This window comes from Branchiostoma belcheri, unplaced genomic scaffold (genome assembly GCF_001625305.1).
Source record: "Branchiostoma belcheri isolate BF01 breed outbred unplaced genomic scaffold, Haploidv18h27 scaffold59, whole genome shotgun sequence".
In the NCBI taxonomy this organism is placed as follows: domain Eukaryota; kingdom Metazoa; phylum Chordata; class Leptocardii; order Amphioxiformes; family Branchiostomatidae; genus Branchiostoma; species Branchiostoma belcheri.
Genome location: NW_017804231.1, coordinates 706,763 through 733,700, shown reverse-complemented (window position 1 = coordinate 733,700; position 26,938 = coordinate 706,763). Strand labels below are relative to the sequence as shown.

At 39.5% G+C, this 26,938-nt stretch overlaps 3 protein-coding genes across 3 annotated transcripts; all 3 read left to right on the top strand.

The window, feature by feature from the left end:
• The first annotated feature begins 5,108 nt into the window (after nucleotides 1-5,108).
• Nucleotides 5,109-7,119, top strand: LOC109481954 (glycine receptor subunit alphaZ1-like). Its single transcript, XM_019784571.1, has 4 exons — nucleotides 5,109-5,112; nucleotides 5,491-5,696; nucleotides 6,292-6,429; nucleotides 6,774-7,119. The coding sequence occupies exons 1-4, from the start codon at nucleotides 5,109-5,111 to the stop codon at nucleotides 7,113-7,115; spliced, it is 690 nt and encodes a 229-aa protein (XP_019640130.1). The 3' UTR covers nucleotides 7,116-7,119.
• Nucleotides 7,120-13,946: 6,827 nt separating this feature from the next.
• LOC109481953 (glycine receptor subunit alpha-3-like) lies at nucleotides 13,947-19,748 on the top strand. The gene is made up of 6 exons (XM_019784570.1): nucleotides 13,947-14,041; nucleotides 14,467-14,531; nucleotides 17,657-17,821; nucleotides 18,294-18,508; nucleotides 19,026-19,184; nucleotides 19,566-19,748. The coding sequence occupies exons 1-6, from the start codon at nucleotides 13,947-13,949 to the stop codon at nucleotides 19,746-19,748; spliced, it is 882 nt and encodes a 293-aa protein (XP_019640129.1).
• Nucleotides 19,749-20,908: 1,160 nt separating this feature from the next.
• Nucleotides 20,909-26,707, top strand: LOC109481952 (glycine receptor subunit alpha-2-like). Its single transcript, XM_019784569.1, has 6 exons — nucleotides 20,909-21,015; nucleotides 22,542-22,606; nucleotides 25,226-25,390; nucleotides 25,735-25,949; nucleotides 26,151-26,297; nucleotides 26,537-26,707. Exons 1-6 carry the CDS (start codon nucleotides 20,909-20,911, stop codon nucleotides 26,705-26,707), a joined length of 870 nt encoding a protein of 289 aa, XP_019640128.1.
• Nucleotides 26,708-26,938: the final 231 nt, after the last annotated feature.

Below are 26,938 nucleotides of genomic sequence, written 5' to 3'. Positions count from 1 at the left end.
ATATGCCAGACCATTAGTGTGGCACCACTGTCACCTTGAACCGTTAACCACTGTCACACTTTGGGTGTCTTAAATGGAATAGTCGAATACAGGTACTAGGTATAGGCATCCCAAGATGCCAAGTGGTCATTGACAAGTGTGAAGCTATAAGTAACGCTAATGGAGTAAGAATTTGAGCAGATGACTCACACTGAGTAAATGAAATTACAAGATAAAGGTCTTGTGGTGCATCGCTGATCATCTTATCTTCCCACTCCTTATGTCAACAGATGTCACACAAGGTATCAGACACGCCTTACTAACTTGATTGTTCTTATCTGGTCCGTCTCCAAAGGGAAGAGATTCTCTTCAATAATGCAAGATGCTCCGGTAAAACGATAACAGGTTAATGTAAGGGCAATTTTGTACGTCTATGCACAGCTGTGTTGTTTGGAAGAAGAACGTTCCAGAGAGGCAGCTGACAGGTCAACTTGTCTCCAAGTAGATTCTGTGGGGCAACGGGAGTCTGTATCGGCCGCCTGTATCCAATTGCCCCCCCCCCCCCAAAATGATTACAGGATCGAGGTTACATAATGGTTCGACAGTTACTTGTAACCAAGCGATTTCAAAGATATTCAAATCATGCAACTCAATCTACAAAACATTTACATCAAACCGACAACGACAACGAAGACAGATTTAAAACATTTTGACATACTATTATTTTACAGGCATATTTGTTTTATTTCCCCTGTTGATATACAATAATTTCATGAACACCATTGTTCACTTCCAAGTTTTGAGAGTGTAAAATCTGCATTTGGGGAATATAAATGATGACATTAGAAGCACCTCGGACTGATCGTAAGATCGTAATCGGCATTGATAATGATGAAAATCGGCAATTAAAACTTTAAGAAAGGGAAAATTGTGCAGTTATGTCCGTTGAATCGCATTTTTTTACCTATAGTATCTTCTTGATACCTATAATGACTTCTACGAGAAAGAAAACTTGATTATAGAAACACCACATCCAGACATGTACGTATCATGGCTGTTGCGTGGTGTTAATGTAGTCTACAATGTCATTATGGTGACAGAAACCGGTTTGATATTGATCATGGTCTGATATAGGACAGAGTACAGCAGACATGCAGTCTGTGTAGTGTTACTAAACGTTATACAGTAATGTCATACCGTTAATAACTGTGGTGGAATGCGATAGTTGTCAGATGGCTGCTGAGATCGAATCTCGATATGGTGACAAACGCTTCAAGATAGAAACACATGCCAACTCAATGAACAGCCGTCATTTTTCGCTGAAAGAGAGGACATCGAGTCTTCAGTTGTGTCGTCCATTCACGACAAAGATGGCGATGGAAGCTCTACTGATATTCATGTTGGCTGTACCAATGGTATTTTCCCAAGACGGAAGCTCTCCTGACAATGACCAGTAAGTTTGCACTCATACACTGTCTTATTCATCGGTGTAAGTTTGTTATTATGAAAGAGCCTAGGCCTGGTTGTCAGAAAGTGTACACAATGTGCTAGTCCATCCATGGAAACACATCGCATTTCCTTTCCGCAAGACTAACATTAATATTACTTTTACCATATTATAACAATGTGGGTTGCTAATTGAAAAATAGAAATCTTTCAAGTTTTTGATGCAAGAAATGACTTCTATCCTTTTAGTTCTATGGGAACTCAATCTACATTTTATGATAGGTTTGTAGCATTTATTGTTGGTGACTCATACAGGAGATGATGTAGAATTTTGTTCATTCTCTATGTACTATGTACTATTTCATTTGCTAAAATATAATGGAGGCAGTGCAATCTAGAACCACCTTTATGCTTTCTACCAATGTATACCAATGTTCTTAAGTCATGGGATGCTCAAATACATTGGCCCAGTGCTTGCACCTCCATCCTGCCTATCACAAAATAAAATATACAAGACCCAATATCAAACTTAATCTAAATATAGATTATATTGCAAAAATTTTCCTCATGACCTTGAAAATATACATCTTTCTTTTGCCCCTCAGGGTTTCAAATGGAACAGACACCCCAACCTTCAGTGACATGCCGTACATCAGTACTTCTGTCGTGGTACCAAAGAACTACAGCCATCGTGATCCCCCACCAACAGAGAGTAAGAAATATAAAGTAACTGTATTTCAGAATAGTATAGAATGCTATGTTATTATTTTCTTCCATATTATTTGAACATTAACTTTTCCTTTTCTTTAATTTCACTAATCCCTGGATAGTTTGTTTTATTTTTAAAATGAAATACAACAATTTAAGTTAAGTAGACATGCATGGGAGGGCCGGAAACCTTGAGGTTTATCTTTGGCCTTTCCCAATACTATAAGATTAAAAGTTACCATTGATACTGAAATCGAAACGTCTGATAGAACCCGGTTGCAAGATCTATATATACTACATAGAATAAATTATTTGCTTGCATTTGTTTATTCATAAAATCTTAAATGACCTGCTGGCTGCATTTTATATATATATATATATATATATATATATATATATATATATATATATATGGTTTAAGTGTGATCAACAATACGTAGAGGCTAGCGCTATGTAATATGAACCCATTCTTGGTTTTCTGGCATCCCAAAATCAATAATCTCCAACATAAGTACTGATAATTGCTTAATGGGTTGCTAATCTCATCCCGGGGTTCATACTGCACGGATTCGGGAAAGATACAATTTCTACAAGATATCATAAATGATTAATGAGACGACTTAATTGACATGTTGAAATACTGTCGCGTAACGTCGTTACAGATTGGTTGATATTGAATTCAATCAACTCAACTCTTGAGTCATCAATTCAACTCTTTGTCTGAAAGATTTAATATTTTTCTTACAGAGAAATTTTATTATGAAAATGAGCTACGTTGGGGAACATCTTTTTTCAGATTAGGGTAAATCGTGAAAATATTTAAGCCAAACACAGCTTTAAGGCGTACGATTACTTGAGAAACGAACCCATGGTAACAGGATCCAATACAATGAAAAAAATGGCATAGTGTTGGCAACTACACCTAAAATCCTAGAACTTTATCCTGTTCCTTTTGTTTTGTTGGTTGGTGTTTTTAATTTTGTTTTGGTGCATATTGGAAGTTGGGGGCACATTCATGTTATAGCATTTTTGCATCTTACGATTGATCTTATGTTGTGTTTGCCACAGATGGTCAGGTTGACATGAAATGCAGCGTCATCATTCTCAGACTTGACACACTGACACGGTATCAAATGTTCAGAGACACGGTAAGCCACAGTCGTATTACAAGATGCTAAACATATCAATCATACTTATAGTTCATGGCTGTGCAATGTCATGTTTTGTTAGCCATTAACGTGTATAACTGCCAATTTGGATAGAGATTTGTGAAAGTTAAATGATGGGCTTTCTGGATCGGCCTCGAGTAAACAAAACATGGTTTTATTTTGTTTTTAAGGCATTTTACATCAATTTCGTCTTGGCTTGCCAATGGAGGGATACAAGGTTGCTGGAAGCCAGACCGGAGAATAGCACTGGTTCCAGCTACATCTTGGGGGACATTTGGAGACCTACCATCAAAACATCCGTGCTCTCCTATGAATATCAAAAACGTTCGGATTTCTTTCCTCCAGTGCTTCTCTACGATGGAAGTGTGATTTTGGCCCAAACGTATGTAGTATGCGTTTTGCAACGTCGATAAAGACGTCTGTATGTACGCTTTGTCTTGGATCCACCGTAATAAATTTTAACATTGTATTATGATCACTACCAATTCGTGAAATTATGATACAATGTGACAGTCTGATAGTAAAAGCATGTTCAAAATTCCTGCCTCACGCAACTTCCATCAGTCCACAAAGAAGTATGTATTTTGTCAAATGCTCGTTTCTCAAGTGTTGTAGTTATATCATGCTGTATTTGTATCTGTATATATGTGTTCATGTTGATGTATATCTACGTGTATTCACGATGTAGGTTAGTTCTACAGCAAGCGTGCAAAATGGATCTCCGTAACTACCCCCACGACCTGCAGTGTTGTGCTGTGCCAGTATTGTTTTGTAAGTGACTCCAAAGATAACTTGATAATAATATAAACAATGCCACTGCATCGCGTAGTCCTTGGATCATCGTAACACATGTGAACAATTGATTGACTCTGTCTCCAAGCTTTCTCCAGCAAGGTCTTAGTGTTTGAAAAACATGAAGTATGGAATCCGATTAGCATGAAAGTTCACCAGAGTTCAACTTGCATAAGGAAAACTGATTTCCAACTAGGTAAATCGCCGCAATTTTCGACCGAATCTCTCTCTGTCTTCATCAGCTATCTGGCCCAGGTGCTGTAGACACATAATTTTTTTTCGGACGTGTGATGTCAGCACTGGGTAAAAGTTCGTATAAAGTCGGTGCCGCCCCCCGTCCCGGTTGAGAGAAAGCTGGTTGGCCCTGACCCAGCGTGTTGACGTCACACGTCAGGAAACATAACGTTTCTACAACATTTGCTGGAAATCCCGCCGAGGGAGTTCTTTTTGAGTTGGAGAACAGTTTAATTTTTATTCAGGAATCCAATGTTTGTGTTCTGCAGATGGAGGGGTGAAGGTGAGGTGGGACCAGCCGATGTACTGGCTTCCCAACAGTTCTGTAGTGGCAACACTGATGTCGACTGTACGGTCAAACTTCCTGATTGACGCTATCAACTACACCAGCTACGTGGGATCTTACTTTGATCCAAGTAATTGAAACCATTTTACTTATTCATGGATTAGCTCCCTATTTACTTGATTGTTATTTTGCTGAGTGTTATTTTCTTTTGCTGTTATATATAACATATAACAATACTTCTCCTCTAATAGCAATACTTCTACTCTTCTCTAATGTTACGAATGCTAGCACTCTTTCTGTTTCAGGTAAGGTTTGTGTTTACCAGCGGGGGAGGTGTGACTACCAAGGCTCGGATGCCTGCTCACGGATGAAGTGTTCAGACGCCGACAACCTACACAGGCACGAGTGCATCAAATGTAACCACTTCGGCGGGCGGTGTGCACCACAGACATTCAAGGAGTGTTTTGATAATACATCAAGGGGCGAGTAAATACATGCGTATGAATGAATGAAAGGTTTATTCGTCAAAAAACACATGGCAGCCGCAGGCTGAATTGCGTGTTTTACAACAATGACAGATTTAAAAATACGCTTAAAAGTACATACTTGCAATTGACCACATTCCTACCTGTATCCTTCCTACATGTTCTTGGACTTCATGTTCAATTTTCATTGAACCAAAATACAGCATACAGAAATGTAGCATAAATGGTGTTAATTAAACCACACGCGCATGGCCCTTATAGCCTGGTGTCCAGCTTAAGTATGCTCCCCGCCAACGGACACCAGGCTAGGATCTTAGACATGTTTGCTTGCATGTTTTAAGTGATTTGGGCATGAACTTGTAATAAAGAACTTCAATCATATAACCTGCAGGTCTGTCCACAAGGAACCTGTTGTCTTCTACTACTTTGGAGTTTAAGCTCCTCCTAAGACGACACGTGGAGCACGGCTTCATCAACGCCTACGCCCCGGCCTCGGTGATCGTGTTCTTGGCATGGATATCGTTCTGGCTTGACGCTCGCTCGGCTCCAGCCAGGACTGGGCTCGGTGTGACTACCGTCCTCACAATGCTATCAGTGGTGGGTGACTTGAACAGAATTCAGATCTACATAATTGATACACAGATTTCTATTCCTGTAAATACTGTACATAGCGTTTGTTTTCTATGTTACAACCAGTGGGAGAATAGCTCTTCAGTGAGCTAAAACTGGATCGAGAGCACTTCTTTCCGTTCCTTTCGATTTTCTTTTTGTCAAATCATACTTTCTTATACCTAGTAATACACAAAATCTTTAAGTAAAAGCTGTCATGTGTTAGTCATTTATGCATGGCACAAAGAAGCCATGGTACATGTACAAACTTTGTGGCAAAGTATTTTATTCACGTCTAACTAAATATGCATTTCCATTATGTGATAAAATTTAATTTGCAAACCCTGAGTATGTAATTGATTCATCGATATGTGTTGAAGAATTCGATAACTGTAGAGCTGATCTCTTTTTGTACAACAATGCGTAAGGCTTCCAGTATCTTACTTTAACCATGAATAACCTGATTGGTTGGTTGGTTGGTTGGTTGGTTGGTTGGTTGGTTGGTTGGTTGGTTGGTTGGTTGGTTGATTGATTGATTGATTGATTGATTGATTGATTGATTGATTTGTTTGTTTGTTTTCAGAACATGCGGTCGTCTGATTCACACCTGGATTACATCCGTGCCATTGACATCTGGCTGTTTATGTGCAAGAATTTTGTCTGCTTCGCCCTGATGGAGTATGCCGTTGTTAACTTCCTCGTCACATCAAGCTCATCTCAAGTACGTTTACAAACTTCATACACCAGCAAAAGCTTTCGATAGTCCTTCATGAACTTAAGGCCATGTTGATTTGATTATATGGATGAGATCAAATTTTCAACAATTGTTGTCAGAAATGCTGTTGGTTCTGTGTATATCAAACAAGTTTAAGTTCAAGTTTATTTATTTCACCAGGGAATACCTCAGATCCATTGATCTGCTTTTCAGGTATCCCTGGGCACACATTAGAACATACAATTTCGTAAAAATACAAATTGTACCCAACAATATACAAAAACGTTACAAACGGATTCATGCAGGTGAATTTCTGTAACAACTTCTCGTAAAATGTGTTACTCCTGCAGCCCCAAGATGTTCAACCCGAAATGGAGGCTGATCCCATCGACGATGGTTTTCTCGGCAACAGAGAGAAGGGATTCAAGTCCCTGCTACGAGAGGACAAGGACAAACAACATCTCAACGATTTCGACGATGCCACCGATTCCAAGTGCAAGAAGACGACTTACAACATACGGAAGGGTTCGTTTTCTGATGCACAGCTGCCGCGAAAACCACCGAAGACTCGTCAGGAATACGCGGATCAACTGGACAGCATCTGCCGTATAGCTTACCCCGTAATGTTTTGCTTGTTTATCATAAGTTACGGAGTGTACGTCAGATACCAGCAAAATTACGATAACTGCTGAATAGTCGTAGTAATCGTGTTGTATGCAAGGTATTTGTGTACACCCTGAACTTGGATGTATTCGGGCTATAGGCAGTGCCTTGTGAATTGACACGACTTAAGGCGATGGTTGAATGAATTGCTACAGGGATCTACTGCACAAACTAGACATTATCTGTACCTGTATTTTGTAACTCTGGGCGTACTTCTGAGTAATACTATTAGTACAACTCCTCTGCATGCATTGGCTGTTCATGATAGATTAAAGAACGTGCTGCATTTAAGCTAGTTCTGATGAAGACTATGAACAAAAAGGTCCTATCTGTAACGTGAAATAAGAAAGGAACGAAATCAAAACACAAAATGTATCATAACACAACCTAGAGTACCGTATCAAGCGTATAATTATGTAACATGAAAATATTAAGCTCTTCATCCGTATGCTAGTGTTAATGAGAAGACCAAAATAAATTCAGAGGCTGCACATTAGACGCATTTAGAACACCAGTTACCGTTACCGATGATCTACCGCGCGTGATATGATATAGAAATGAGGCAAATATTATCAATATACTTCATGTAATTGTGAAGATGAGAGTGGTGATAATATTACTTGTGCATATGTAACGTAATATTACTAAAACCGACTTAATGCCATGTATAAAGTGCAATTGGAATTCTCAATATGAGCAGCGTATATTGATGGAGATAAGGTCCTATTAACTACCCATGGTATTGAAATTGATACCAGTACTAGTATTCAATCAATTGCAACTGCTTGCAATCCGAACCGTCCGAAATTGCAAACGGCTTGCATACCACATGACATTCATTAGGAATGAATATGTAAAGGCATAAAGGTACGTTTCAACGTTAGAAATGATATAACCATTTTTTATAATGTCAATAAAGCCTCTTGCTTACAACCTTGCCAGGCCCGGATCAATTGAAGTGTAATATAATGCAACAATTATCTTAAGTGCTATCAAGTCAAGTCAGTTCTTCTTTTTTTTCAAAAGCATGTCCGAATCGCATGTACAGTGTAAAGAAAAAAAAGTAAAGTAAGCATGAACTTCAAAGTAAGGTAAAGAGCTTGAACAGCTAACGATCGAGAGCTTTGAGATTGAGATGGAAGTTTGCGTGCAAGACACCAGATAGGGTTGAGCTACTTAAAGCCAGACAGAGAACCCGCACGTCCTATAGCTAACTCCTAGGCACGCCCCCTACTGGGGATGCCCATTGTGGTCTCTGGGGATTAACCCTTCAGATTGCACTTATCAATTATTCTTGGAGATTTAGAGGTTTCTTACAATTAGAACAATTTTTGACGCCCATACTCCTGGTCCGACCACAGTATGCTGCAGGAACGTAGCGTCGTATTAATACTTAAGAGTCATTGCATGAGAAAACCAGGCAGTGGCCGGAAGATGGGGGTCGGCCAAATCCGCTCATATTTTGTATATAGGATAGGTATGGGGAACTATCACCAGCCATATGATTAAAACCCTCCAGCTTTTCTTTGTTATGGAGTTATGGACCCCCCCCCCCATGGAGACCCTCAATAATTGGGGAATTTTTGCCTGGAAATTCCCGATATTCGGAGCGCTCTCTCCGTAGTTCTACAAAAGATATTGACATATGCTTTTAATTTATAGATTTCCTCATCTTTCTAGTCTCAGGAGACCAAATGTAAAGATCTGGCATTGAACTTCAAAGGGTATGCATGGGGGTTATCAGAACCATAGAAAGCACAATTTGAATTTCTTTAAATATTGGGGATTTTCAAAGGGTCATTTGTCACACTATCTGCATTTGTTTGGATTGGTTTTGCTTTTTCTAAACAGAGGAACATCTATATATCAAGAAACAATTGTCGTTTATTTGGGATCTAAATATTGGAAGTCATGGGAAGGGGCTAATTATGGGGTATTTTCATTTCTGAAAAAACACTGAATCAAGCATTTTTGCTACCCTAATGCAAAAACCATTGACTACATCGGTGTCTTTCCGAATCAGAATTATGACGGGACATGACGACTGCTAAAAAGATTGTCAAAAAAGTCATATGGGCTCTGTATGGGGGTTCTGGGTATACTTGAAATTGAATTTACTGACTAATACCACGTGAATGATGCATATTGCCCCACTTTACATTAGCGGATTATTACTAACTTACAGTTTGTGTATAGACAAAATAGATTACGATAATCTGGGGTCTGTATGGGGGTTCTGTGAATACTTGAAATTGAATTTACTGACTAATACCACGTGAATGATGCATATTGCCCCACTTTACATTCGCGGATTATTACTAACTTAAAGTTTGAGCATAGACAAAATAGATACCGATAATCTGGGGTCTGTATGGGGGTTAATAGGACACCGTGCACATATTTTGTTTCCTTTTAAGTGTATAATTACATTATATACACATTATGACAGACATAAATGCGGCAAGTGGAACACCATAACAAGTTGCCAACGCCATCTTTAGCCATTGCAATAAATGTTCTCCATTATAAATGTCCTGCGTGTGCTATAATAGTGGAAACAGAATTACTTTGTAAAGGCAGCTAAAAAAACATGGATTTTACCGTTAGCAACTTACATGAGTTACGTTCCATCTCCATAAAATGCATTTTTCTCGACCATTATACACAGTTTTGCGCTGATCTCTTTTGAGCCCACAGTCATAGCTAGATATTTTCTTCAACAGATACATGTACTTGTACATTAATCATGCAGTCTTTTAGATTAAAATACATTTGTTTGGGCTCTCTTATATAATGGCATTAAGTTGGTACCTTACTCTAATTATACATGTAACAGTTACTATATCACTTAGTATATCCTATTACTGGTATCATTGTTGTACACAATAAAAGGTTCTGCATTGGTGTTATCATTCAAGACGTCACAAATGTTATACCATTTGATACACAGGCCACATGCATGCAGAGCTTTACCATACATATTTACAATCGTCTAAAAACAGTCATGGTATCATACAATCTACAAAATACAAATGCAATACTGTGCCAAACACAAGAGAGATTTACATGTATCTAAAACCAAGAAGTTTTTAAAAAACTGTTGAAACACATAATGCTTAAAAAACAGGCTTAGTTTTGTTGTACTGGTGATACCAAGTAAAATGTTAGTACAATCATAGTAGGAGATTCTGGTCTTGCCTACAGCTTGACAAATTGGGTAAAAAATGCCTCGTACTTTTTGGTACACATTATGCTACAAAACTACAAAATAAGAAATCAGTTTGCACATGGGCATGTGCCTATGATGGGCTTCAATGCCTGGATGAAAGTGTCTTTTCTTGCTGTGGATCCTGTAACGTGTAGATGGAAGTGGTCGGTTATGCACTTTAGTTCTTTCAGCTTTAATGACTTGAGGCCTTTGGTATTTGCAAGTTCACACAGGTTTATGTCTTCAAACATAACCGGGTGGCTGTAGTCGATACTAGTGTACACGGTCTTTCGCAGTGCCTGCCACTTGCCCTCCTCTTCTATGGCCTCCATGTCAGTGGTCACAGATTCTGTGCTCTCCTGTTGTCTCTGCGCTGCTGACAGTCTAGCGTAAAAGCTTGTGATCTGCTTTGCTGTGCGCCACTCGCTAGGCTGAAACAACAGCTTCCCGTCAGATCCCCTGACATGCTGCATTTCCTGTGCCACTTGTACAGCATCGGCTTTCTGGCCCGTCCTAGCACCCTTGTTGAAAATGTCAGTGAGATATGCCTTCACGTTGTCTGACATCCGTTGGCCACCTTTGACTGCCCGGATTGCCCAGCCTTCACTAACAACCCGAGAGAATCCCACGATGTCAACTCCTGATTCTTCCCCAGGTGCACGTGACTGTGGGGCTAAGTCAGGGCCATGAGCTATACCAGTCACGGCTTGAGCCCAGTTCTTGCGTATTTTGTCGTAAGTGGACTCCCGCTCCAGTTCTTTAAAGGTGCTGTCCAACATCCATGTGGTCTTCTACTGTGGTTGTGCTAAGCTTTTACTTGGTATCACCAGTACAACAAAACTAAACCTGTTTTTTAAGCATTATGTGTTTCAACAGTTTTTAAAAACTTCTTGGTTTTAGATACATGTAAATCTCTCTTGTGTTTGGCACAGTATTGCATTTGTATTTTGTAGATTGTATGATACCATGACTGTTTTTAGACGATTGTAAATATGTATGGTAAAGCTCTGCATGCATGTGGCCTGTGTATCAAATGGTATAACATTTGTGACGTCTTGAATGATAACACCAATGCAGAACCTTTTATTGTGTACAACAATGATACCAGTAATAGGATATACTAAGTGATATAGTAACTGTTACATGTATAATTAGAGTAAGGTACCAACTTAATGCCATTATATAAGAGAGCCCAAAACAAATGTATTTTAATCTAAAAGACTGCATGATTTATGTACAAGTACATGTATCTGTTGAAGAAAATATCTAGCTATGACTGTGGGCTCAAAAGAGATCAGCGCAAAACTGTGTATAATGGTCGAGAAAATGCATTTTATGGAGATGGAACGTAACTCATGTAAGTTGCTACGGTAAAAATCCATGTTTTTTAGCTGCCTTTACAAAGTAATTCTGTTTCCACTATTATAGCACACGCAGGACATTTATAATGGAGAACATTTATTGCAATGGCTAAAGATGGCGTTGGCAACTTGTTATTGGTGTTCCACTTGCCGCATTTATGTCCGTCATAATGTGTATATAATGTAATTATACACTTAAAAGGAACAAAATATAGTGCACGGTGTCCTATTAACCCCCATACAGACCCCAGATTATCGGTATCTATTTTGCTTATGCTCAAACTTTAAGTTAGTAATAATCCGCGAATGTAAAGTGGGGCAATATGCATCATTCACGTGGTATTAGTCAGTAAATTCAATTTCAAGTATACCCAGAACCCCCATACAGAGCCCATATGACTTTTTGACAATCTTTTTAGCAGTCGTCATGTCCCGTCATAATTCTGATTCGGAAAGACACCGATGTAGTCAATGGTTTTTGCATTAGGGTAGCAAAAATGCTTGATTCAGTGTTTTTTCAGAAATGAAAATACCCCATAATTAGCCCCTTCCCATGACTTCCAATATTTAGATCCCAAATAAACGACAATTGTTTCTTGATATATAGATGTTCCTCTGTTTAGAAAAAGCAAAACCAATCCAAACAAATGCAGATAGTGTGACAAATGACCCTTTGAAAATCCCCAATATTTAAAGAAATTCAAATTGTGCTTTCTATGGTTCTGATAACCCCCATGCATACCCTTTGAAGTTCAATGCCAGATCTTTACATTTGGTCTCCTGAGACTAGAAAGATGAGGAAATCTATAAATTAAAAGCATATGTCAATATCTTTTGTAGAACTACGGAGAGAGCGCTCCGAATATCGGGAATTTCCAGGCAAAAATTCCCCAATTATTGAGGGTCTCCATGGGGGGGTCCATAACTCCATAACAAGAAAAGCTGGAGGGTTTTAATCATATGGCTGGTGATAGTTCCCCATACCTATCCTATATACAAAATATGAGCGGATTTGGCCGACCCCCATCTTCCGGCCACTGCCTGGTTTTCTCATGCAATGACTCTTAAAAGCATATGTCAATATCTTTTGTAGAACTACGGAGAGAGCGCTCCGAATATCGGGAATTTCCAGGCAAAAATTCCCCAATTATTGAGGGTCTCCATGGGGGGGTCCATAACTCCATAACAAAAAAGAGCTGGAGGGTTTTAATCATATGGCTGGTGATAGTTCCCCATACCTATCCTATATACAAAATATGAGCGGATTTGGCCGACCCCCATCTTCCGGCCTTCCACTGATTTTGCCTGGTTTTCTCATGCAATGACTCTTAATTCCTATACTAGAAAGCCGACATTTGCTTTGGAGCAAATGGCTTCATCACATTCCCCATACCAAAAATGGACTTGTCCCACCTCCCACACGAATGGATTGTTCCTAAATCACCCCTGTTAAAAATGTGAAAGGTTCCAACAGTCTATACCCCCCTGCAGCAATGGAATCTTCCAATGCCTTCTGCTGTTGGAACATGTGGATTGATGACAGGATCTATCCCACCCTGTATCTGCTTGAAGGCCAAGCCATATCTGCTCGAAGATTACCTACGCATGCCACCATGTATCTGCTTGGAGATTGCAAATGTAATCAGGTTATTTGACCCCCAAAGTTGAAGAAGAAACATGAGAGAAAGCAATATGTTTCATAATTATCAAAAGTTCATTTCTTTATACGGCTATGAAATCTTATTTCCAAGCGCCAACTTACAAAGAGTAGCGGGCATTCACCTGCTAATCACAAGAAAGGCCATTGATTTTCAGAAACACAAAAAATGACCTTTCTTGGTCCGCATGAAATAATAATGTAGTAGGGATAGTGGTAAAACTTTTGATTGCGTTACGAATCTATATATAGTGTACTACTGGGACTATCACGATCAGCCCACGACGTGTTCATGTGATCACTGGGTTAGGGACTAGGGTGCACGTGGTACAAATGTTTTTATATAAAATGTTGTTAGCGCGATACAGGCGTAGACACAGACGGTTCAGCTGTGTCACAAAACATGCCCTTTATATATAGCTCCACCCACATTGTTCAAAATGCAAACGTCTGACGGACATTTCATTATTTGTTGAGATGCTTTATTATTTGTTGAGAAGATAATTTACATTGACAGTCAGGATGGGTTTATTACTAAATCATTCATGAGAAAAGCATCAGACGTATTGTGTAATCTTATAGAAACGATACCAAGGACGTGATATAGCTTTCGCACACCTAGCACGGACACACAATGTCTCGTATATCATGCTTGGTGTTTGGGCTGTTACACTGTGTCATACATGTGGCGAGCGGCAACTTGAACGGAACAACTACTGAATCCAACAGGTAGGTGAATTAAAATAAGTTGTGGAAAGAGTTAGAAGAAACATGTGTGTACAATTGCAACTAAAAAAAATGTTAGGTACTGCATTCTATCTCATCTAAGTTGTAATGATTTCTTCTCTCTCTTTAAAGCAACTGAAGATATTCACATTATTTCACTATTGTGTGGTCATTAGTGGTTGTCATGAGAATCACTCTGTTTTGGTCTAAGAGGATTGTTCTAAATGTCGCATTCAATAGCGTGCAGCCTATCAAGTACAAGATGCATTTTGTTTTAATTGCTATTTCAGTTATATTATGCCTTACCAAATCCGGTTATGTTTGCCCGTTTCTGCATATATATGCAGAATTTGGTCACTGACTCGTAGTTTTAATATCATGTTCGGAATTCGGAATGCTAAGGTATTTTCCTTTACTCTACATTACAGTAGCTACCCCGCCATAACAGCTTACGGTGCCTTACCAGGAGGCTACAATCCGGACATCGTTCCAGGTGATTCATTTTCATCCCATTATTCTGTATCATAAAGATAAACGTGTGCCGGTCCAATATTTCTGTGTATCGCTATTGTATCACAAGCAACAGTAAAAAAGACTATAACTATAACACTCTATTGTTTGAGATACACAGTATTACGTTGAAAACGTCATTGTAAGCGATTCATATTTTCATCCCATTCTATTGCATTATAAAGAGAAACGTGTCTAGGTCCAATTTCAGCCTGCACAGCGCTATTGTATCACAAGCAACAACATTTGAAAGACCAACGCTATATTGTTTGAGATGCTCACATTGAAAATTTGACTAAGGCCCCGAGGGACTATAACCTTTTGTGTAATACTATACAGTCTGATGAGCAAAGTTCACCTGTTGCTGTCACAGTCTGTTAAGTCACACGAATGGGCCTTGATATAAACTCTGCTGTATTGTGTCACATCGCCTTATACTGCATCACTATGGATTCAGTATTCAGTGAATGCGTTTAAGATGCACATCAGCCCCATGTAGTGTACAGCGAAAAGGTACACCGTCCGCCATTGCGGCTGGCTTAGTTTGTCTTAGATACTGGCACACGGGGAAAAGAACGATAAGCCATAAGCTGACACACGGAACATATCGTATACCGTAATTCCTGATTTGATTCACGGTACTTTTATGTTCGTGTTTTGCGGTCACTTCTGTACCGCCTATTTATCATTACCATTCATAAATAATTCGCAGACTTTCTTTTACCTGCACCTACCGGCACCGTTAACATATCATATAGTTCCGTGGATGCCTCCATTTTTCTCAAACCGTGGATTTTTGCTACCATGAACATGAAATGAATTACTGTATACTAGTATGCCACAGATACGGTGTGCTAGTGACTATGCATTGTAATCCCGAATCAAACAAGCTATCAACAAATAGGATGTAGCAGAGTATATGGAGACTACACATATCAAAATGTCCTTATCCTCATTCTACAGCTGATGATGCGGTTAATTGTGGCATCTACATCTTGGACCTGGGGCATTTTTCCGAGCGAGAGATGGTAAGGAACTTGCTCATAATCAACGACACGCTTTACTGATACCTTTAAAGCATTACCCCATTAACCTATTACATATAAGGGAACGTAAATAAAATGTAACTTAAATAAAACTAGAAAGGTAACATTTTCAAAGCAAATGTATAATGTTTACCTCCACATATAAATGGTCTGCTCTGTCAATTCTTACTCAAACACATTCACATATATGACAGGAGTATAAATCCCTCCTGCCATAAAATTGCAACATTATGTAACCCGACACCAGTTACCATGGTGACAGACGGTCTGGTTCAGGTCATTGACCAGGTCAGTGTTTGGAACGGAAGAAGAAACATGAAAACTTTGGTAAACATAATAAAATGAAAGTAGCAACAAAAAGTCTATTGTTTCTCACAAACATCTTTAGAAATACGAGATCGAGTTCTACCTACATTGTGACTGGGTGGACCGCCGCCTGGCCAAGGCAAGCCTGATGCTAGAGCGGCCTCACCAGGAATGGCTTCCGGAAGATGACGTGGGCAAACCTGTGAACATCTGGACTCCAACCGTACAGTTCAACATGGCGAAGGATGTAGAGACCAGCGGTGACTACCTGCACGGGCGGTGGGACGGGACGGTTACTATGTTCGTGAGGTATGTTGTGACAATGCTTGCAAAGTTCTGTTATTTCCCTTGATTGTTTTGCGGGGGTAAGGTTCACTATAGTTGATTATCTCCACTTTTCTTATTGTGTTTAACTTCCCACGCAGAGGGAAAACATACGTACATACCCCGCTTCTTCTTCTGTGTCTGCTCTGTTTCTCCCTTCCAAATTATAAAGTTTCATCAGTTTCTGTTTGGTTTCCAATTCAAGTGTATGTAATCGTATGTTACAGATACACGCTGACGTCCAAGTGTCGCATGCAGTTGGAAGCATATCCACTGGATGTTCAAAACTGCGCTCTAAGCATGGATCTACGTACGTACGTCTACGATGGCAATGAAATTAAGTTTGACTTTCTTAGATAATATGATATATGGATGCATACACATTGAATATATCAATAGAGGTTTACATTGATACAACCAGCTTGGCATTCCATTTACCAGATCGGACAGGTACATAAATAGTTCGATTCCATATCTGACAACACAGCTTTGAAATCCATAATTAGAATTAAACTGTTCTCCAACTCAAGAAAATTGCCTCACTGGAATTTTGGACTGAATCAGCAATCAGACCGAATGATTGAGGTATTTTACATGACGACTATGCTGCTTTATAATTGTATTTGTTACTATTTTTTATCTGTATAGCCTAAGATCACACAATTCAGCAAACTTTATTGGTTGTCTGCAATGTAGTTTTAGCATGTACTATTTCCGTTCAATAAACCAATTATTGTTAATAATTGATAGGAACATTTTTTTTGCAATCCTGATGAAACCTATTTACGTAAAACATGCTAAAACTAAGTTTTCAATCTTGGGTTGCAGTCGAAGGGGGCCATCTTGTCTGGGGTCCGAGGACAGGGTGGTATTTGGACGAGGACAAACCTCCGGTTGTTGTGAGATCGTCTGGCATCAACGCGCAGTTCCGGCTTGTCAAGGTCCACGCCTTTTCCTACGTCAACTCACACTCGGAACGCGGTGAGTGTTACAAGGTGTTCTTTCCTCGTGAGAAGTACGCTGTAATATCACTGTGCTTAAGGCCTCTTTTTCCACAAACACCAACCAACCAAGGCTGGCTGACGTTCGGGAGCAGTCTCACCAGATTTGTGCCATACCCACACATGTACTCTACCTTTTGATACGAATTGAAACCTCCCGTCCAATGTTTTAATTAAACATTTTGAAACATTCGGCTGCTGGCACAGCCTACCACCAACCGACCTATAAACCAAAAACATAAACCATATTTGGGGGAGTTAACGTTCGGCAGCCTGTGTTAGGCCATATTCACCTAGTATGTGTGGGGGCTTCATAAACATACTCGCCATCAAAATTTTGCATCTTCATTTGGATGTATACAAACATCTCGTACTGGTAATTCAACGTTTTCCTTGCTCACTGCAATCACCACATGGATATGTTTGCCCAGGTAAAAACTGTGTGTACGCAGTATCAACCTGTGACTTCGGGGCACTGGAAGAGGAGTGCCTGTCGCACGACTGCATCAGTGCAGACAGACTGGGAACTGCCACGTGTGAGAAGTGTAACTACTACGGAAACTGTACATCTGGAGGGGCTGACATCACCTGTGATGGTGGGTAACTGCTTAATATTTGGAGAAGCCTCAGGGGCGGAAGCTTTCGTGAAACATGTACTTATTTTGATGACAAAAAATCAATATTATTGCCACATGTACATTCTTCCTTTCAGGTTTTACGTCATTGGAAAATAATATTATTATAACACATAAACTAAAAGAGCTTCAGCTGGTAAACGTTCATCAAGAAGCAGAACTGCAAAATGGTTTAAATTTGTCGATAAGCACCAAATATGGCACACATGTAGATTCAGGCATTCTCAACAAATTGGGGTATATCTCCATGTTTGTCTAGATTTTCTGACATTTTGGGCCATTTCAAATTTTAAAAAGAGTACAGTTTGAATTTGTGTGCCAGTTAATGCAATTTGGTACAACCATGTAGCTTGACAATTGTAATCCAACACTACACACTAGTTCTCCACTGTCCTTCTTTACATGAAGCAAATTACTGATATTGTATTTTTAGCTGAAGCAGTGAAACAAGCTAGGAGCCCAAGCACCTTCACATCGGGGCAGGTTCGTTTCGCTCTCGTCAGGCGGTTCAACTTCCACCTGATCCAGACCTACGGACCGACCCTGACCACTGTGATCATGAGCTGGACGTCCTTCTGGGTCAACCCTGAGGTGGTTCCCGCCAGGGTGTCCCTGAACGTGGTGACTGTACTCACCATGCTCACACAGGTATGACTCCAACTTCTGCATCTAGAAGATTCCACCATTGGTTTTGAAAATCAACGTAAATTTGGAGTCCACGCATTTTGGGGTCCACTGGACCATGTTTTTAGACTGACTGTACTCGTACTATGTTTCCACAGGTTTGACTCAAAAGTTCTATATCTAGAAGAAGATAGTAATACTCCGTGAAGGAGGCCATAGACCGGTGGTTGTGTCCGTACATTTGCAACTGTAACTCACGGTCCCTTTGCTGCATTCGTATGCAGTTTGGCATGTCGTCTGCTACTATTCGCGAGATAGATGGTGCCCGTTGTTTTCTGTATATATGAGTTTCCATACCATTAGATCATAATATTTCAGAAAACATCCCGCTTTTTATGGACTTGTGGATGCCTTTCTGGGTGTTCAGTGATAGTTTTTTTTCAAGAAGATATTGCGTGATTTGTGCCAGCTGTCATTTCCCGGCAGCAACTTCTTCCATTGTTATTTTTTTTTGACATTTTCTTTACTCCCGTTTTTGCAGACCAGGAAAGTCGAGTCGTTTCCGGAGGTGTCATACATCCGTGCCATTGACGTGTGGCTGTTCGCCTGTCAGTGGTTCGTCTTCGTGTCTCTGATCGAGTACGGCGTGGTCCACTACTACATCAGGCAGGCTTCCAAGGCAACGTACAAAGCTAATGATGTATGTATATGCATTTTCTACTTCTTAAATCTTTTAGAAGCTGTGTTTGGAAATCTTGATAAAATTGCATTCTAAAAACACATCGCTGTACAGATGTACTGTTAACAAGGGGATTTGTGGTCCAGACAAATGAATTGGGTTGTTATTTCCTTTGTGCTATTTCATTAAAATCGCAACTATTTTTGCAACATTAATATATATTATTCTAGTCTGATACCATCATATAACTGTTGAATTAGTTTTCGTTTTTTTTCCATTTTCCATTTCTTTCGGCCTGTCAGACATTGCAGGGATGGCATTTTATTCATTTAGCGGCAACCTATAGAGATAGTTAATCTAGTCAATATTCACCCATACACCGTCACAATCCTTATTCAACAGGTATCTGACGTTTCTGAGACAGAAGGGCGTGGCTGCTGTAAGACTCTGACACCCAAGGAGAAGGCATTACGTCACGACTACGCCGCCCGCGTCTGGTTCCCAGTGTGCTTCGCGCTCTTCATGATTGGCTACTTCGCATATTACGTCATCGATTGGGTCAAGTACTCTACCGGGGCCATATGAAGATTGGAATGTTTTAAAGGAAGATGACTTTAATGGATCTGTTTTTATATATAATTTGGATGAATATGGATAATTACTATTAACCTTAACTTAACGTCTGTAAAATGTGCTTTTTTGATGATGTTTGCTTTAAAAAATGATAAGCTGCATACAACTCATTCCGGCAACGCCACATACAAGAAGCAAAGTAAATAATGTTGACAAGAGAGATATTATATGATAAAAAGAGTGCACCACCTTCCTATTATCCAGAGTTAACTGTAGTTGGCTAGTTTAGACTAGTTTACAATGGAGAGTGTTGTAGCTTCTAAACCTAGTTGCTGACGTGGACATCTGTCACAAAGAGCTGAAGTCGCTTAGTGCCTTCGATGTATGTTTGTGAAGATTTCAGATGCTTAGTAAAGAAACTAAATAATCTGTACAAGGCTGACATGAATGTATTTAAAGAGATTGAAATAATCCAAATCATGCAGTAAAGCATGCCATACAATGCCGTCCTAGAGTGTAACATGTTTGGTTTCGCTTTGAGCACATTTTAAAACTCAATAGCTTTAGAAATATACCTTTTCAACAGTATTTGGAGCGTTTGTAGTTATTCTACCATACGTAGCATTGATTGCCGTAGTATTCAATACTATTCTCAAAGCAACAACATCATGTTTAGCACTGAATATGTTTTTTTAGTCAATGTTTTGTCCAAGACTTGAATGAGAGATACATGTAGTGGCGGCAATTCACTCAACAAACATTGAAAGAGGCATTGATTTCCAGAAATCCAGCATGAACCTCTTTGATACGTCTGAAATAATAATAAAGGGATTTTAAATTGATTTCAAAGTTGAAATACCGATCTAGTGCCGTCATGGTACCATCGGGAGAGATCGGGAGTCTCATGACCATCTGTTCACGTGATCACGCGTTGAGCAACCTCTAGGTCGAACCGTTGCTATGGCAACGTAGCTTTTCAACGTCATCGCACTGATGATTTTAGTCGAGTCATAGTCATTGTGTTCACCCCAAACGGGGTACAATTATGGGAAGGCTGATTAATTATTCATGAGACAAGCAATATGCGAGTCCTGTGAATAGGGGCTTAGCTCAAGGATACTTCGGATCCATTTGCCAAATTAACTATTTTCTTCTTGAAGTACGGACACACAATGTTTTGCAGCTTTTCCCTCCGAACCCCTTGGATATTTTTCTTGTTCTTTACTGTCGTCTCTGTGGCGAGCGGTGACTTCAATGGTACGACACCTGCACCCAACAGGTGAGTGTGTGAAGAGTGCACTAACATGAGGAAGGTTGCCGTATTTCATGAGGAAGGTTATACATGTATGGCACTGACGTTTCCTAACCATACATACTTTAAAAGTCCTTTAGGTTCGTACTTATCCAGTATAAATTTGACATCTTGAAGGATTATGCTATTTTTACTAGTTTCGTAGCATAGGTTGCGATCATGATCAAATTTTATCGGTAGCATGACTGTATATGTAAATGTTGTGACTTGTCCCGGTCGCCATTTCCCATACTACATGTATGTCTTGAAACTTGCTGTCAGTGAAGACGGACACAACAGGAAACCTGATTTATTTACAGAGGATAAATTATCATCTCACAATCTATTTTGAATTTGTGGTTTTATATTAGCCTATACCAGGCTTCGAAAATCGAATAGTTTGCCACCCCATACTGTTGTCGTAGTCCGTAGCATCAGTCTATCTGGTCATTTTCCACTCTTTCCAGTCTTTTCGCGAAGTCTGGTAGAGGCTATTTGACCATATGTTGGATACAGGTCGAAGTCAATGGATTTTACGCACAATGTCTTTGAATTTCATGTTGCCATGTTTTACATCATGTCATGAAATTGTGATTCAAGACAGGAATTTGTTTATTTGGTTGGTTGCATGGTTGGTACATCTTCGTTTTAATGGCAAAAATTTTGCCTTATTTTTGTTCTTGCATCATCGCATCGCTCTGCCTAGGAACCCGTAAAACATGCCATCCATTTATTTTATTTTATTGGTTGTGGCGTATTGTGTGGTAGTTCAACATATTTTTATAGCTGTCTGAACATGGAGTTCATAATTTGCACGGCGAGTCGTGTTTCCAATTTTTGGATAGTCTCCACCAGATTAACAACGTAAGCAGTAAAATGTAGCCAAAGGGAAAATAATTATCCAAAGGAGTATAGCCTTCGGTGGTGGAAATCAACCCTTCCTTGGACTGACTCTCCTGACCAATCATTCTCCATATTTGGCTAAATTGTATCTTTTTTTTTTTCGAATTCTACGATCCATATATCCCCGTAGGGAGGCCTGGTATGGCTAATTCTTTAAAACGTCAAGTCAATATATGTACTCAATGACCGTAACAATGCCGTGACCAACCAGGAGAAAAGAATTTGGAATGCGCTGATGTAAAAAACATTTACTTGAACTTATTTTTGCAAATGGGGTATTTATGGCGAATGGGATATTTCAATGTGTTACAAATCAATAATACTTCCAATGCGAGACTTAATGCTACAAGCCATGCAGTACACTTCAAACATGGAATGGCAGGGAACAATTAGAAGAGTTGACGGGAACAACATGTGGAATAGGATATGGATACATATATCATGTGTGTCGTATCTGACAGGTATTTACATGTACATGTATACATTACAAGCCCTTATTTTTCCCGCCTTTCCTACCATCGCCGGCGCATGATACTTGACTGTCTTGCTTTTCGTCTGACATTAAAAACTTAATATAGTTTTAAAACATAAATATTAACTCTATGTTTCAGCACCTACGAGGAGATGACAATCTATGGTGCCTTACCATTGGGTTATAATGCTGAAGTCGATCCAGGTAACGCTGTCCTATTTTACTCTGTATTATTCCAAACAGACAGACATTTCGATTGAGATTCAGCCAACGAAATAAAGCTTCAGCTATATTGACATTGACGGCACAAAATACCAGCGCAAAATCCTCATTCTTTGCAATATGCACTCTGACTATTTGTCCATTAGGCTTCAGTGAACAATGACCAATAGCGTTACAGTTGGATGAGCAACGAAAACATGTCTGGTTTCGAAGTCTACAATGTATTGTGTTAAGTTGTATAGCATTGTGCCACGTTTTATCCAGCTGTATCAAATGTGAACTTCAACGTAATGTACAGCATAAGTTTAAAATGTGAAAACAAAATTCAATACATGAAATAATAGAAGCAATGTTACCAATGTATTATTAATGCCCTTTCTTGGTACCAAGGATGATAGTGGTGGTTGATGTCAACGTAAGGTCATCGAAGCAAATTTCAATAGAGCACAGAGGACTATATAGGATACATGAGTACATTTACATTGTACAAAGATATAATGATACAAAATATGTATTTATGTTAAAGACGACCCAACCGTCAACTGTGGCATCTACATTTTGGACCTGGGTCAATTTTCGGAGCGACTGATGGTAAGATATTCAAGAGTCTCCTTGGCACTTTTCGAACCAGATGAAAACAATACACTGCAACATCCAGGAATAACAGACATACACAGCAACAAGTTGTCAAGTACAAGTACGCCAAGAACAATATATGATTAGGGTCATATGGCTTAGATTAAAAAAAAGCAAACGAAAAGAATTATCGAAGCTGCCTTTGTGTGTGTGTGTGGGGGGGCTGTTCTTTATCATGAAGTGGCTATCTATAAGTATAGAAGATTTATGAATATTTAATGATACTATCATGTGAAGGTCCTAGGCATTACTTGCAAAGTCTAATGGACCACACAGCTGTAATAAAAGGCTGGGACTGCTTTCCACTGAGCTGTTTGTTTGATCACTGAGTCACTATATAGCTTCATTTCTATATTTCCTCATTGCCAAACTGGCTTCTTTTAATTTATTCCATTGTTTCATTTACTTGTTCGCGTACCCTACCACGTTTACGTTTCTGTTGTAATATATGTTTTGTAAATTGCGTTCACTAAGCAAGTGCAAATAAATAAAACATAAAAGAATCTAAAACCTTGTTTCTCCTTAAGAAATATGACATAGAGTTCTACCTACACTGTGATTGGGTGGACGAGCGCCTCACCAATTCAAGCCTCGCGGAACAGCGTCCCGACCAGATCTGGGTACCGCGCGACTACCTGGGACAGAACCTAACCATCTGGAAGCCGAATCTAGAATTTAGCCTGGCAGAAGACGTGACTTCCGCAGAACCGTTCCTTTACGGACGGTGGGACGGGACAGTTACCGTCTTCCAAAAGTGTGTTGCTACCTATCATCATTATTATTATTACTGTTGTTGTTATCATATTATTATTATAAATATTACTGTTGTTATCATATTATTATTATTATTATTATTATTATTATTATTATTATTATTATTATTATTATTATTATTATTATTATTATTATTATTATTATTATTATTATTATTATTATTATTATTATTATTATTATTATTATTATTATTATTATCATTTTACTTCTTCATTTCCATGGAAGATAACAACGGTTGATCCTGTCTTTTGTATGTTTTGTTTTACATAATATCGATTCTAATTTGCAGACACCGGCTGACGTCTAAGTGCCACATGGTGTTAGGAGCCTATCCGTTGGACGTTCAGAACTGTGCCCTGGTCATTGAAATATGTATGTTTATCAATTACATAATAATGACTAGTTTTTAGTTAGAATCGTGGGCTTTGTTTCAACCAAAAGTATAACGATAAAGCGGTAAAAAGATAATAATTATGTTTGATGGACATATCTATCTTCTAACTGCATTTTATAGGGGACGCCCGTTTTCTGTGGGGACCGAAGACCGAGTGGTTCGATGAAAACAAGCATCCGGTTGTTGTGAGATCGTCTGGCGTCAACGCGCAGTTCCAGCTTGTCAAAGCTCACGCCTTTTCTTATGTCCACTCGTACATCGAACGTGGTGAGCATATCTAACCAGTCTTCATCTAACAATGTGTTCATTATTTTCATGTTCTCTTTGACGTTATATCAGTATAATGTTACAAGGTTTATAAAATCTTCATAATTCGTAAATAATTTCATCTGGTTGGTGAATGATTGAGTAGCAAAATTCTTTATTCACAAACACTTCATCACAAAACAAGTTCGGAGGTTTGACTTTCAATTACAGTCTTTAGGGCAATTATGACTGGTTCAATGTGTAACACCTCACCTGAATGCACTGGTTCACTGAGCAACATCTAGCTCCAGTGCACAGTGCACAGTGACCAGTAACACCCAGCTGGACAGTTGGACAGTGAACCAGTCATAATTGCCGTGATGAACATGATGGACAAAACAAGGGGTTGTGAAGAAGAAAGCTGTCCATCTTCATAATGATGGCAACTTCAGTGTTCAGAATATGGACACCACCAATGGATGTCATACATTGCAAGGTATTCTAACTTCTTCTTATTTTTAGCTCTTCACTGGTTGGATATGTGTTTCCAGGTAGAAGCTGTCTCTACGCAGCTTTGTCTTGTGACTTCTTGTCCATGGAGGATGAGTGCCTGTCGCACGACTGCATCAGTGCAGACAAACTGGGGACTGCCACGTGCGAGAAGTGCAACTACTACGGAAACTGTACATCTGGAGGGGCTGAAATCACCTGCGATGGTAACTGTTTCATTTATGTCAGTACCAATAATGGATTTGTATACCTGTATTTCTAAAAGAAATCTTAAATGCTGTGTACCAAATGCATTCGTTGCAGCATTGGTTCTCAACACCTATGCCTGGATGCCAAACCAAACTGTCGGATTATGATCAGAAAGTTAATACTATCAAAACGTATGTAAAGCAAATCAAGATAGTATACTGTGAGAAAATGCAGATAATGTCGATCGCATAAGTCACGTAAGGCATAGCGATTCGTACAAGTCGACCTCGAAGACGAAAATGCCTACTTTGAAAAGAAATCGACGCTGTGATTGTTGTATGTTCCCTTGCACAATGATCAGCTGAAGCTATGAAGCAAGCGGCGCGATTCGGAAGTTTGACATCGGGGCAGGTCCGCTTCGCCCTCGCCAGGCGGTTCAACTTCCACCTGATCCAGACCTACGGACCGACCCTGACCACTGTGATCATGAGCTGGACATCCTTCTGGGTCAACCCTGAGGTTGTTACCGCCAGGGTGTCCCTGAACGTGGTGACGGTACTCACCATGCTCACACAGGTATGACTCAAAGTTCCACATCCATATGAAAGTGACTCATTCAATGTGACTCATACTCCTCTCCACCGTATTCTTCAACAACGAGCAGCGGCCATCGGACGAGGTTCATGATCCTCCTGCCGTTTAGAAAGATATATTCAGCGCGTCATATACTACTTGCACCATTCTTTCCTATCTGAAGTTTTTTTTTTCATTTTGCAGACCACGAAAGTTGAGTGGTTTCCGGAGGTGTCGTACATCCGTGCCATTGACGTGTGGCTGTTCGCCTGTCAGTGGTTCGTCTTCGTGTCTCTGATCGAGTACGGCGTGGTCCACTACTACATCAGGCAGACTTCCAAGGTCACAAAGGTAAATATATATGCTACTTTTCTCAAATTTTTCTAACAGTCCTTTGACGTTAGATGTAATTTGGGTGTAGTTTATTTTTCATCGACAACATCAAAGGTATTAGAGATAATTCTTTCATTCAATGCAATTCAGGGGGGCAAAACAAAAATATTCTTGATCAGTATATTGACATTTACTGCCTCTATACCGGCTATACAGATCCAGATTTTTAATCTTCATCTTCAATTCTCATTCAACAGGTCTTGGACATTTCTGAGACAGAAGGGCGTGGCTGCTGTAAGACTCTGACGCCCAAGGAGAAGGCATTACGTCACGACTACGCCGCCCGCGTCTGGTTCCCAGTGTGCTTTGCGATCTTCATGATTGGCTACTTCGCATATTACGTCATCGATATCGATCGTGTCATATAATGACATATTATATGACATATGACATTAATAACAACTAACGTTACCTTTCTTGCACATTTTTAGCCCACCGGGTTAAGTACATGTCACAACAAAACATGATGAAGAGATGCCGTTAACAGACACAATATAAAGCTATCATTGGATACATTCAACTTCTCCTTGCTATTAAGTTGTAATATAGATAATAGAACAGATATCTTAATATTTGTTGATGGAAGGTTTGCCTAGCTG